Source organism: Hylobates moloch, unplaced genomic scaffold (assembly GCF_009828535.3).
Source record: "Hylobates moloch isolate HMO894 unplaced genomic scaffold, HMol_V3 SCAFFOLD_4, whole genome shotgun sequence".
NCBI lineage: Eukaryota > Metazoa > Chordata > Mammalia > Primates > Hylobatidae > Hylobates > Hylobates moloch.
In genome coordinates this window covers 113,620,075-113,634,017 of record NW_026652279.1, presented here as the reverse complement: position 1 = coordinate 113,634,017, position 13,943 = coordinate 113,620,075, and the positions used below count along the sequence as shown (strand labels likewise).

At 49.0% G+C, this 13,943-nt stretch overlaps 1 protein-coding gene across 6 annotated transcripts in view; it reads left to right on the top strand.

Annotated features, from left to right (window-relative positions):
* The window catches only part of ATP7B (ATPase copper transporting beta), a 164,980-nt gene that overhangs the window by 71,643 nt on the left and 79,394 nt on the right, over window positions 1-13,943 (top strand). For 4 of the 6 annotated variants that reach the window (XM_058437911.1, XM_058437913.1, XM_058437912.1 and 1 more), the window contains 9 exons: window positions 1,379-1,573; window positions 3,567-3,749; window positions 5,285-5,453; window positions 6,615-6,758; window positions 8,639-8,781; window positions 10,141-10,344; window positions 10,427-10,544; window positions 12,103-12,205; window positions 12,765-13,482. In XM_058437911.1, coding sequence (XP_058293894.1) covers window positions 1,379-1,573; window positions 3,567-3,749; window positions 5,285-5,453; window positions 6,615-6,758; window positions 8,639-8,781; window positions 10,141-10,344; window positions 10,427-10,544; window positions 12,103-12,205; window positions 12,765-13,038 — 1,533 coding nt within the window. In that variant the 3' untranslated portion in view covers window positions 13,039-13,482. Of the gene's footprint in view, window positions 1-1,378; window positions 1,574-3,566; window positions 3,750-5,284; window positions 5,454-6,614; window positions 6,759-8,638; window positions 8,782-10,140; window positions 10,345-10,426; window positions 10,545-12,102; window positions 12,206-12,764; window positions 13,483-13,943 lie in introns of those variants that run through there. The other 2 variants (XM_058437914.1, XM_058437915.1) reach the window with 2 other exon arrangements.

Sequence of the window (13,943 nt, the reverse complement as noted above, 5' to 3'; positions counted from 1 at the left end):
ACTGCATGTTCCTTTAAGATACTGTCATCTCTCTGCTGTACAAAAGTCATTGTAGAGAAGGGCTCATGGTAACTTCCAGAAGTCCACCCAGTCCTATCAGAATGCCAGGTGTGACTTTGACAAGAATTAGTGTGTTTTTAAAAAAGATTACATAATCTTTATCTCTAAAAATCTTAAACAATATATCCCTCTACCTAAATATAACTGTTTCTATGAAAATTAAAAGACCCCTTTAATAATATATCTTATTTTAGAATCCTGCCTTTCAGAGTGAAATAATAAAATGTAGATGGAAGCTAAAGAGGTTGTGGTCCATAGCCTTACCTTAGACAACTGTGCTGTTTACTATAAGTAAGCGAACATAGTCTCTCTTGATTATACTCCATAACCACCAGCCATTTTAAAAAATAAACTGAGATAATTCAGGCTCTCAGAATACAAATAATGCCAAGTATCTGGAACGTAGATCATATTTTGTTTGTTTTGGGTTACAAAGAAAAAGTAGTGAAAAATACAGAGAAGAAAATAAAGATACCTCCAAATCATATCCCTAGAAGTAATTTTTTTGCACATTGGTGGATACCTTTCCAGTATTGTTGAAATGCTATATTCAGATACGGGCAGAGATTTTTGCATGAATAAATCCCAGCACATGCCATTTTGTACTTGCTTTTTAATTTTGCAATGCTGCTGGTACCTTTCCATATCAGTAAGTGTAGATATACATCATTCCAACAGTTGCCTCGTATCCCATTATATACACCACACCTACAATTTAATTAACCAATCCCCTATTGGTTGTTTCCATTTTTTGTGATTACAAAAACAAAACAAAACACTGTGATAAATATCCTTGCATCTTTTCTCATTTATATGATTATCACCTTAGAATACCACTTTTTAAGCTTTCCTAATGATGAGAAAAATAACGATAATAGTTAGTTTCTTAGATGCCGCTCCTATGCCAGGTGTTATGTACTGTGTATATTTATGTGTTTATATGTGTATTGCCTCATTCAGTCCTTACCACAATTTATGAGCTATGCATTATCATCTCCATTTTGTGTATGAGGAAACCAGGATCTGGATCTGTATGGTCCATCTCCAGAGTCTGCTTCCCCTGTCACGGGCTTTTATTTGACTCTGCTCCTGTAATGCCTCTTTGAGGGAAACCTGTAGGATGAAGTTGGATAGCTGGGATGTGGAGAGCAGTAACATGTTCTCTATGATGGCAGAGCAGTGCAGAATACCATCTGTTTCCGAAACCCAAGTTCGTCACTTTGTGCCCAGTGCCCCCTGAAATGTCTTTATGTGATTAGAGTTCTGGGAGCTTCCTTATTGAACTCTCAACCTGCCTCTGACTCTGTCCCGTTTTCAGAACCCCAACAAGCACATCTCCCAGACAGAGGTGATCATCCGGTTTGCGTTCCAGACGTCCATCACGGTGCTGTGCATTGCCTGCCCCTGCTCCCTGGGGCTGGCCACGCCCACGGCCGTCATGGTGGGCACCGGGGTGGCCGCGCAGAACGGCATCCTCATCAAGGGAGGCAAGCCCCTGGAGATGGCACACAAGGTCAGCCTGTACCATGGCTTTCCCCATCCTGAGAGATGAAAGTAGTATCTGTTTACTATTTCACATTGAGAGAAAAGCCTGAGAGCCACTCAAGGCAGCAGTGTTAATTACGTAGAATAGGAAGTCAAGTGTAACTGGGAATAACAACAGTAGCAACAGAGTGGCCACCAGTCATATAATGAAACGCTTTATCAACATTACTTGATTTAATTGCATTAACAACTCTGTGTGGTAGGTGCTTATCATTCCCATTTTACAGATGAGGAAACTGCAGCAGGAGGAGATTAGGTAACTTGACCAAAGGCCTGCAGCTAACCAGAGGCAGAGCTGGGATTCACACCCAGGTAGCCAGGCTCCAGAACAAAAGCCCCACCGTGACATCTGTGGGATTAGTGGTGGGTCCTGTGACCCTGGGGAGTGAAGAGTGAGTGACGGTGTTTGTGAAGAGTCTTCTTTTTGCCCAACTTACCAACCTCTGGCCTTCCACACTTTCACCTATTTAATCAGCATTTGCTGGGCACTCACTGCATGTGGGCCCTGCACTGGTTTCTGGCGATGGTCATGGTTTCCAGCCGCCAAGGTACCCACCAGGTTAGGGGGAAAGACAAACAGTGAAAAAGTAAATAGCAAAGCTGACTGAGTATTACGAGATACTGAGTATTGACTGGTGGTGCTTGATGCCCTGGGGACACTTGAACAGGGGCCAATCCTAGACTTGGGGTGCTGGACTCAGGGATGAGGGTACTGCAGGTGGTCAGGGAAGCGAATGCGAACGTTCATCTGAGACCTTACTGTTGAGTGAGAGCTGGACAATGGAGCTGGGGAAGAGTGTTCCAAAATGGGGACAGCAGGTGGAAAGGACCTGCGGAGGTGGAACTTCCCCTCCCTGCGGTATCCCCAGCATCTAGCCTGAGACATCGAGTGCATTCAGAAGTTACCTGTTGAATGAGCAAATGAGGAACTGGAAGAAAATCATTGAGAGAGAGGAACTAGAGATAAGGCCGTTGAGGGAGGGGCCAGAATCCAAAGGCTGAAGATTTAGTAAAGGGTTCTGAACGTTAGCCTAGAAGCCATGTGGGGGATGGCATACCCATGTGATGTGACCAGATCGTGTGTTGGGAAGATCATTCTGGCTGCAGAGTTAAGGTTGCACTGAAAGCTGGCAAGAATCCCTGAAGGAAGATGAGTTAAGTGTGTTGAAGGAAGGCCACCACTCAGCATCAGAAACAAAAAGCTGAATTATTGTTTGCTTGTAAGGGAGAACCCTGCTTGTGGGACATGGTCTGAGAAGAGCAACCTGCTGGCCTTAAATGGGTTCGAATTATACACTTCAGGGATTACTGGACTTTCAGAAGCAGGGCTCAGGGCTCAGCTGGGCCTGGTTATGGAAGTGCAGGTACCTGCATGTAGCTGCTGCCCATATCTGAGCCCAGAGGTGTGGGGACTCTGCAGACTGCCATTGACCAAGTGTGACCAACTTAAAGCTGGCTCTTGGGGGTTTGCTTGTCGTTATGGCCATAGAATAGTCCTTTCCTTTCTTGAACTCAGAGTGTGAAGACTCTATTCCCAGTAGCTTTTGCACTTAGGCAGGCAAGAGGAAGCTGTGGTTGGGCTCGGCGGATGGCAGTGAACAGGGAGGCAGGTGTCCCTCAGGGTCCTGACTCCTGACCTGACGTGAGGAAGTCTGTGGATGGTGTCTGTCTGAGGGACAGTGCTGTGCCATCTCCTGTACAGCCGACTGAGGGTTTCTGGCTTTGTCTGGTCAAGGTCAAGCCTCAGTGTGGCTGGTTTGACTGGACACATAGGGAAACAGTTTCTTTGCGGTGGGAGTTGTTGAACCCTGAGATTGAACAACAGAGGATCACATTAGGAAGCTGTGCAGGTGTCTTGTTTCCTGTCTGAGGCACGTTGGATGAAGTTCTGCCTCAGGACTGTGACTACAGAAGCCCCTCCGTCTGTATTGTGGTCACCGAGTTGTGATTGTTTTTGGCAGATAAAGACTGTGATGTTTGACAAGACTGGCACCATTACCCATGGCGTCCCCAGGGTCATGCGGGTGCTCCTGCTGGGGGACGTGGCCACGCTGCCCCTCAGGAAGGTTCTGGCTGTGGTGGGGACTGCGGAGGCCAGCAGTGAACACCCCTTGGGCGTGGCAGTCACCAAATACTGTAAAGAGGTACGTGGACCTGGGCGTGGCCCTACCCTCCCCGCCAGTGCTCCTTTATTCCTCTCCATGTCCTTCTCTCCTAGCTGCCCTCGAGGAGGGCTTCGCTGTGTGGTCTGGAAAACCACTTAGAAGGCCCCTCTGCAGCAGGCGGAGATAGGGCTCACAGTCAGCCGTTGCCACAGTTCCAGGTTATCACAAAGTGAGTTCAGTGTCACAGGCATTTGCTGAACATCACCAGGCGCCAGGCTCAGGAGAACAGGAGTGGGATGTGAACTCTACCCTTTGGGAGCTCACAGCCTTGGGGAGTACGGGCAGTCTGGAAACTCAGTGCTTTGTGCTTAGTGCAAGGGGACACAGACATAAAATGGGAGTACTGGGGTGGAAGGGAGAAATCTCCCCTAGGAGCACCTAGGAGAGAGAGGAACCAGCAGAGGTGAGCCAGAGCGTCCAGCAGGTTCTTGGCACTTCGTGGAGAAGCATTGCCCTCTTTTGGTCTCTCTACATGAAAGGTTCTATTTTGTTTTCTCTTAATTTCAGTCTGAATATAGGGGCAGCAGAACGTGTCACACAGAATATTGCCCTGACAACTTTTAAACTGTCTGAGCAATACTGTTAGCAGTATATGTAGAAGGTGATATCGTTGCCTTGAAAAACAATTGACAACTCTTCCTGGTCAGGGGCTCTTCCAGAAACCTCATTTCTAGTTTTGTCCTTCATGTAGGGTCAGACGGCCCACTCTTTCACACCTTACCCTTCTGACATTTCAGGGAGAATCTTCCTCGCCCTCAGTCATCCTTTATTTGTTGTGTGGTCTGGAAAACCGCTTAGAAGGCTCCTCTGCAGCAAGTGGAGATGAGGGCTCACAGTCAGCCCTCGCCACAGTTCTAGGTTGTCGTAAAGTGAGGTCGGTGTCACAGGCATTTGCTGAACATCACCAGGCGTCAGGCTCAGGAGAACAACAGGAGTGGGATGTGAACTCTACCCTTTGGGAGCTCACAGCCTGGGGGAGGATGGGCAATCTAGAAACCCCAGCCATTCCTTTCCCCTGCCACCTTGTCCCCTCCTCCTCCAGGGTCTGATACACAGGCAATTATCTCTTGATAGCCTCAAAGAGCTTTGTTAACACTACTTATTCCATTGTTTTTATGAAATTATTTGCAACATAAAATTCACATCTCCCTCTCTTTGGCACCTGCACTCCTCTTTAATTTGAGGTGTTTGATATGAATTGCCTTTTTCCTTTCCAGTCGGTAACCTGTTCACTGTCATGAGGCACCCACCCAGGGAAAGGTTTTAGGCTATTTAGTCTCATTCAACTTACAGCTATAATATCTTTACCAAAGTAGGGAGAAATAATTACAAGTTACTAGTCACTATCTTAACCTTTCCTATCCGTTCCACCTCCCTCCCCTCCTTTCTCTCAGTTCCCGCTTTCCTTTGCTCTCTTGCCACCTTCACCCTGTGTCCCTGTCCTACCTACCCCTCCCTCTCACTTCACCCCTCTTGGCTTACAGGTTCCTCTTCCTCTCTTTCTACCTTCCCAGGAACTTGGAACAGAGACCTTGGGATACTGCACGGACTTCCAGGCAGTGCCAGGCTGTGGAATTGGGTGCAAAGTCAGCAACGTGGAAGGCATCCTGGCCCACAGTGAGCGCCCTTTGAGTGCACCGGCCAGTCACCTGAATGAGGCTGGCAGCCTTCCCGCAGAAAAAGGTATTGCTGGCCTTTGTCTCTGCAGCTGGTTAAAAGTAGAGGTGGGTCAAACCACAGAGAGCACCACGCCCAGCAGTGATTGCCTCTGCTGTGTGGCAGGCGGTTCATGGCTAAGGCACCCAAGCCTGCCTCCCCACACCCAGGAAAGTTTCTCTCATGTTCTTGGGTGCATCTAAATTTTGTTGCTTATGGCTGCCTTAAATTCACAGAGCATTGTTTAGCTGACCCATGATTTTGATTCTCCTCTTTCTTATCCTGTATCAGTCTTGCTTCTCATAAGCTACAGAGTAGGCAGATGGGAATTCCACTTTTGTTCTTCCTGTTTCCATTCTGTGTGGTAGAATTCTGGTATTTACAAAGCAGGCAGAAAAAGTCAGGGAAAGCAGAGGGAAATGTCTGCCCAAGCCAGGAAGGGACACTGCTTGGAGGGACAGCTGCTTTTGAAGAATGGCCTTTCTTATTCTCCAGGTAGCTTGCCAGCCACCAGAATAAAGGGTGGAAAACACTCAAAACCTGTGACCAGTGTTTTTCCTAAGTGTTGGTAGTGAAATTGTGACTTAGATTGTGTGGTTAGAAGCCATCCACCACCTTCCAGCCTTTAAAACCCCAGGATGGCCTTTCCATGAGAGCTTCCAGAGCCTGGCCGTGCAGTGACACCTCAGCTAGCAGCACACGCTGTTAGAAAGTGACAGGTGAGAGGTGCATTAGCCTCGGGAGTTACAGTTTTAAACGTTTCATGTAGATGTGTCTGATTATTTGTTGATTCACCTGGGGTTATTGATACCAAGCGGTAATGAATGTAGTCAACACTTGCTTTGTGTGCTGGGCAAATACCTAAGTGCTTCTAATCCCTGCAGAAAAAGAATCAGTGGATACTTCTAAGACAAAGACGGACATTGCCTTATGTTTAATACGTTTATACCATTTCTCCCCATATAGCATGTACTATTAATGCCCCATCTTAATTCATACCCACACGTCCTACACATTAATTTTACTTTTTTTTTCCTTGTCCTAAAGGATGCTGTCACGAGAGGTGCTTACAAGGTTACAGTTTTTCAGAATGGTTAAAAGGATATTTTGCTGTTAAAAGGATTGCATGATTTTTAGTTCACAGTGAAATTGGACCATTTAGAAATAACCACAGCCTCTTTTGAATAGATGCAGTCCCCCAGACCTTCTCTGTGCTGATTGGAAACCGTGAGTGGCTGAGGCGCAACGGTTTAACCATTTCTAGCGACGTCAGTGACGCTATGACAGACCACGAGATGAAAGGACAGACGGCCATCCTGGTGGCTATTGACGGTATCTTCTGCTTCTGCCTTCCTTCCGCTCTCTCAGAAATACAGTTTTCTACAGATATCAGGCAAAAGAGTCCTCCTTTAAAAAGGAAAAGAAAACAAACAAAAACCTTCCTCTCTTAATTTCAGGCCTGTTTTCCAAAAGATTGTATTTTTGTCTTTTCTCTTCATTCTTTCCCACTGTGTCCATCTTGGCCCCAGAGCCAGCTCTGGTCTGGCCTCAGTCTTCTTGACCTTGGAATTCTAAACTGTCTGTGTCATCATCGTTGCTCTTGTCCAGGTGGGCAGTTCAGAGTCGTCCTTCTCATTCATCCCTGCAGACAAAGCAGGAATTCACTTCCCAACAGGTTTAACTACAGGACGCATTTAAATAATGAGATCCATGCCACCCTTCTCTGTCTGCTTTATTTATTTATTATTACTTTCGTTTTTTTTTTTAGACCGAGTTTCCCTCTTGTCACCCAGGCTGTAGTGCAACGGTGAGATCTCGTCTCACTGCAACCTCTGCCTTCTGGGTTCAAGCAATTCTCCTGCCTCAGACTCCTGAGTAGCTGGGATTACAGGCCCCTGCCACCACGCCCAGCTAAAGTTTGTACTTTTAGTAGAGATGGGGTTTCACCAGGCTGGTCTCGAACTCCTGACCTTAGGTGATCTGCTTGCCTTGGCCTCCCAAAGTACTGGGATTACAGGCGTGAGCCACTGCGCCTGCCCTTCCATCTGCTTTATACAGACTGGTGTTGCACAGAGTACAGATCTCAAGACTGTGTGTTGGCCAGGTGCGGTGGCTCACACCTGTAATCCCAGCACTTTGGGAGGCTGAGGTGGGCGGATCACCTGAGGTCGGGAGTTCGAGACCAGCCTGACCAACATGGGGAAACCCTGTCTCTACTAAAAATAAAAAAATTAGCCGGGTGTGGTGGCGCATGCCTCTAATCCCAGCTACTTGGGAGGCTGAGGCAGGAGAATTGCCTGAACCCAGGAGTTGGAGGTTGTGGTGAGCCAAGATCACACCACTGCATTCCAGCCTGGGCAACAAGAGCGAAACTCCATCTCAAAAAAAAAAAGACTGCGTGTGTTTTAGTGCTCAGATTCTATCCTGGTTCTATCCTGGGCTTTACATCCCAGAGAGATTGGAGTCTTTACTTTGTTAATGTTAGTTTCTGCTAATAGAAGTAACAGTATATGCAAGCAAGAAATAAAATATATGACACCTTTTGAATGCTGCAGCCAAATATGTCTTCCTCTCACATTCTCTTTTTTTCCCTTTTTCTAAGTCTTTGTAAATCCACCCTCCCCTCGGCTATCAAACCAGAACTGGCACAACTAAAGGAGTCGTGCCCTCTCATATGTCATCCCTCACTCTGTTCTCATTCACACCTCAGCCTTAAAAGCCCTCCTGCTTCCATAGCTAAAGATTCACTCAAAGAGAAATTCTGACAAAATGTTTTCTGTAGGAAAAGACAAAGGAAGGATTGATTTTCTAGTTTGGACGTTTATCACTTTAAGTGATATCTGTTATATGTCTTGAATTTTAGTAGCTAACGTGTGTTGAATTCTTATTACAAGCCAGGCACTTTGCAAAGTGTCATATGTGCTCCTTGCAGGAAGTTTGGAAAATTCAGCTATAAAGGAGAAAATGAAATCACTCATAATCCTATTCCTTGGGGAGCCACTGCAAAGATTTTGATTATATTGCTTCCAGACTTTTGTGTACATCTGTAAATGCATGTACTTTTTAAAAAGCAAAAAACCCACATTGTGTTATATAATTTGACGTTTTGTTTTTTGCATGTAATATTATATGATGAGAACATTGCAAATGTGGTATCTTGGTGCAGGGTGCCCCAACCTGTGTAGCTGCTGATGCTGTCTGGTTCGTTCCAGGTGTGCTCTGTGGGATGATCGCTATCGCAGACGCTGTCAAGCAGGAGGCCGCCCTGGCTGTGCACACGCTGCAAAGCATGGGTGTGGACGTGGTTCTGATCACGGGAGACAACCGGAAGACAGCCAGAGCCATTGCCACCCAGGTACAGCCCTTTAATGTTGCAAACTGTGTAAAGCTCATAAAAGCAGTTAGAGACAAAAGTAAGCACCAGTTGGCCCAGCACTGAGCTGTACTCCTGCTCTGTCTCCCTTGCTGGATGCTTTTCTCTCCACGTGCTTCATTCTGTGGCTGTGTAGTGTTGCACGTGAGCACTGTGGTGCTGTGCAAAGATCTCTTCCCTGGGGCTTGGGCGCATGCATCCTGGGAAAGGAGTTCCAGTGTTCTCTAACCTTTTCCCAGTCTTTGCAATGGAAAAAAAGTATGTGGCTTAAGGGCTAAGATAGACATTTTCTAAACCTTTATGTTAAGGGAAGATTTTGCCAGCTCAGCTCTTTTCACTCGGGTGCTCAGATAAGTGACTCCTGGGCAGAGTCTCCTGACCCAGCAGCCCCTGATGCTGAGTTTGGCCTGTGAGGACAGCACCACTGGATGGCTGCCTGACTTCTCACACAGCAGCAGCTCCAGTTTGGATTCCTAGAAATTATGCACCTCCAAATGTGTGCAGAGCTCTAGGTTTCTGAAAGCTTAATTGTGTTCCTTGAGGGAAGCAGCAGTACCGCTGTTTTCCGTGGTCCTCCTTGCTAATTATGGACGTGTTTAGTGTCCTTCCCCCCTTTTCTGGCTAGCACTTGTTCATCCATTCAGCAGGTACTTATGAAGCACCACGAATGTGACAGGTAGATGTGGGGCCAGGCTCTGTGAGGAGTGAAGGGGGCTCTGCCCTTGAGGGGCTCATGGTCTTGCAGGAAGGTGGACCAGTGATGGTGTAGATCTGAGAAGCAGGAAAGGGACTAGGAAAGGAAAACTGCACGTTCCCAGGACAGAGCAGGCAGCAGGAGCATTTCCCAGGGGCACAGAGTAGCACGGCGATTTGGAGACGCTGCGGGGAGCTGAATGGTGTGGTCGAGTGTGGTACCAGCTGCCAGACCCTGGGACCCTGGGGGCCTCGGAAGCAGACCCGAGAGTTGAGCTGCCCTCATCTGGGAGGTGCATGGGGTCTACTGGAGGACATGAGGCAGGAGAGTAGGGACATGGCTGGACAGATGCTTTGGAAAGACCATGGGGGCAGCACATGGAGAAGAGAGTTGGAGGACTGACAGGGAGACCAGCAAGGGGGTTGCTTGCACATCCAGAAAAGGACAGGGCCTAAACCAGTGCAGGGTGTTGGGGCGGGAGCCAGGGATAAACTGGCCCTGTGACAGCAAACCTGCAGGGTGTGGTTGACCAATGTCACTGACTGGACCCAGAGGCCGAGGGCAGAGGGGGGCAAGGGTAACTGGAGGTTTCTGCTGCTATCTGATACCTTTTGCCAACACCAGGCATTGCCTTACTTTCATCTTAGGTTGGCATCAACAAAGTCTTTGCAGAGGTGCTGCCTTCGCACAAGGTGGCTAAGGTCCAGGAGCTCCAGAATAAAGGGAAGAAAGTCGCCATGGTGGGGGATGGGGTCAATGACTCCCCGGCCTTGGCCCAGGCAGACATGGGTGTCGCCATTGGCACCGGCACGGATGTGGCCATCGAGGCAGCCGACGTCGTCCTTATCAGAGTGAGTGCGGCTGCAGCCAGGCTGTGGGTGCTGTGAAGGCAGTGGGCAGACCCCTTCCTCACCATGTGCTCCTCTCCATTAGAATGATTTGCTGGATGTGGTGGCTAGCATTCACCTTTCTAAGAGGACTGTCCGAAGGATACACATCAACCTGGTCCTGGCACTGATTTATAACCTGGTTGGGATACCCATTGCGGCAGGTAGGCAGCTCTTACCCACTGTGCTCCAGCTGCGCCCAGAAAGGCTTCTCTTTCCCAGATTCCTGCTGGGGTTAGTGAGTGGCTCACTCACTGGCTGGCTAGAGGCGTTTTAGAAAGGCTGTTTTTTTTTTTTTTTTTATGTCCCCTGCTTTATATGTCTTTAAATGAGAAACTGTGGAGAGGACCCGAAACCTTCATTCACTCTGGTCCTTTCTAAAGAGCTAATGGATTTGCTTGGCTGTATTTTCTGAGCCCTATTTTACTGTGGCCTTATTTTCTAAGCCATTTGTTAAGACATATAGTCTGAGAAATAATCATTAATAAGAATTGTGGGGCATCTGCTACATGCTAGGCACAATTATTGGTGTTTCAGAACCTTATCCTGAACATTAATCCTGCCCAAGTTTCACTCTGAGTTACACAAATGATCATGGAAAGAAATGGCTTTTTGACCAGGCGTAGTGGCACATGCCTGTAATCCCAACACTTTGGGAGGCTGAGGCAGGAGGGTCATTTGAGCTCAGGGGTTCAAGACTCACCTGGGCAACATAGGGAGACTCCATCTCTACAAAAAATTTTAAAATTAGCTGGGCGTGGCAGCATATACCTTAGTCCCATCTGGGAGTACAGAGGCTGGGGCAGGAGGATTTATTGAGCCCAGGAGTTGGAGGTGGCAGTGACCCATGATCGCACCACTGTACTCTAGCCTGGGCAAGAGTGAAACCCTATCTCAGAAAAAAGAAAAAAGGAATAGATTTTTCTGCTTTGTAATTCCCCCTCCCTAAGAACCGCCGCTCCCCCACCGCCTGCTCCCTGCCCCCAGGAACATGGCAATGAAAAGCTCCAGAGTGCTCCTCCATGGGCTGAGGAGAGATCAAGTTTGTAATCACAGCATTCCTGCCTCAGTCTCCCTTGTGTCTGAGTGGTTAGTGGTGACTTGTGTAACAGGGCTTTGGCCTCCTGAGCCCTGTGAGTCAGGCAGGTTTACTTCTTGTCCCCAGAGCCGGCTCAGGAGCTTAATTCCCCCAGTGTGTGTGCCTCTGCCACACAAAGTTGACCATACCTGTCTCCTGACCCTGTCCTGGGACGTGGCTCTCATTCCTCTTTTAAAGATGTCGTGAAGCCCTGGAGGCAAGATCATCTGCTAGACAAGGGCTGTGGCCATCAGCCGTGTTTGTCCTCTGTGGGACTGTGGCTGCAGGATGGGCAGCTGGCTCCCTCACCTCCTGCCGCTTTTCTCCTCCCGCTCCTCCCACTCCCTGTAGTTTGTCGCTGCCCGGGAGCTCGCCCTGAAATGGGATGCCACCTGTGGGTGGTTCTGGGAATGTCAGGGCGAGTGGAAGAGAGCCAGGCCCACTCAACAGCATCCCACACCCAGCTTTCTAGGAAGCCTCACTTTGGGGGGCCTGTGGGCAAGATCCACTGGCAGGGGCTTCCGAGCACACCAGGTGGAGACCTCACAGGGGGCCACTGAGGATGGGGCCAGCCCGGTGCCTGAAGCCCTCTCCTGGCTCCTCTCCCCAGGCCTAGGTGTGAGTGCGAGTTCTTTCTTCCCCAGGTGTCTTCATGCCCATCGGCATTGTGCTGCAGCCCTGGATGGGCTCAGCAGCCATGGCGGCCTCCTCTGTGTCTGTGGTGCTCTCATCCCTGCAGCTCAAGTGGTGAGTCCCTTCAGGTGGAGCATCTGTGGGAGGCTCCCAGGAGGCCTTGTCATTCTGCATGCTCGGCACAGTGGAACTTGCCTCTCATTCACCATTCATTCACCTGGGACAAACGCTGCAGTGGCAGCCCACATGGAGCCTGGTGTGCATGCATGTAACTTAGCACCATGAGCAGGCAATTCACTGCTGCCCATTTATGTGCTGGGCTGCCCTTACTCTGCTCCTCAAGGGCTGTTTATGTGAACATCAAGCAGACATGGGTCCCTGTGTATTATCTATCACTTTTTTATTTAAAAAAGATGTCCACTTATTTATGAGTGCATTCATTTAACAAAAGTTAGTGGCAGTCTACAATGTGCAAGGCATTTGCTTAGGAAGTTTCTAAATCAGGTGAGCTTTCCTGGAACCATAGGGAGTTTAATGTCCTTTTCCTTGGAAACTCTTGAGGTTTTGGTACTGAATGTTACTAAAATATGGATGAGAGGCCTTCACCAGGCTTAGAAAAAAAAGAGCCTTGTTTCTAGAATGGCTCAGATGCTGTTGCGTTCCTGCTTTCCAGCTATAAGAAGCCTGACCTGGAGAGGTGTGAGGCACAGGCGCATGGCCACATGAAGCCGCTGACAGCATCCCAGGTCAGTGTGCACATAGGCATGGATGACAGGCGGCGGGACTCCCCCAGGGCCACACCATGGGACCAGGTCAGCTATGTCAGCCAGGTGTCGCTGTCCTCCCTGACGTCCGACAAGCCATCTCGGCACAGCGCTGCAGCGGATGATGGTGGGGACAAATGGTCTCTGCTCCTGAATGACAGGGATGAGGAGCAGTACATCTGACGACTTCAGGCGGCCGGGCCGGGGCAGGGACTTGCCTCCACTCACCACAAGCTGAGCAGGACAGCCAGCAGCAGGATGGGCTGAGCTAGCCTCCAACTTTGGGGACTTCCACTCCCTGGATATGTCCAGTCATCCTGCCCTGCAGCACACGGCCTTGTCTGGAGAGGACGGCCCTGCCTCCCCCTTGGCCTCACGGGACCGTCAGCATGGGCTTTGTCTTGGACTCTAGTCCTTGGCTGGACTGTAGAAGGTGAGAGGCGAGTCACCCTTCTCACAGACCTCTGCTTGGAGTATTTAGGATGACTGCTATGAAATGGAGAACAGTTTCATCAGGACCAAAAAACCTCACTGGGCCTTTCCAGAGAACTGCAGACCTCACTGTCAGGCTCTTTCTGATGACGCCTGTCTGTGTGCATTGTGTTTCTGAGACCACAGTTTACCTCAGGTGTGCTTGTTGCTTTCTTCTTGCACAGTCTGTTCCTTTTCTCTCCTGTGTGCTTGTCAGTGGGGACCCCTCGCAACCCTGCCTGTCACCTGGGAGGGCGGGACCAATGTCCTTGTGGTCTTTGCTGCTGCTCTCAGGCGCTTCTCCAATGCTCTGGAGTGTGCATTTCAGCCTGAACCTGCTTCCTGGCTCGCACATCCCCAGCCAGGGAGCTTGCCACACTCTTCTTCAAGTTGAGGAGAGTTCTTTTTTGCTTAAAGCCCACTTCTCCATGGAGTGGTGGCTTCTCAATAGTGTTGTTGCTGACCAGCTGGAGTGAGGGTCTCAGAGCCTGACCTGAGAGTCCAGACTCAGCTTCCTGTGGGGTCTAGGTTCTCGCGATTCAGGACGTCCTTCCAAATCCCTGCCCAGCCTGTGGTGCTCGAAACATTTGCGCCATGGGAGATGTATGTGTGCAGGA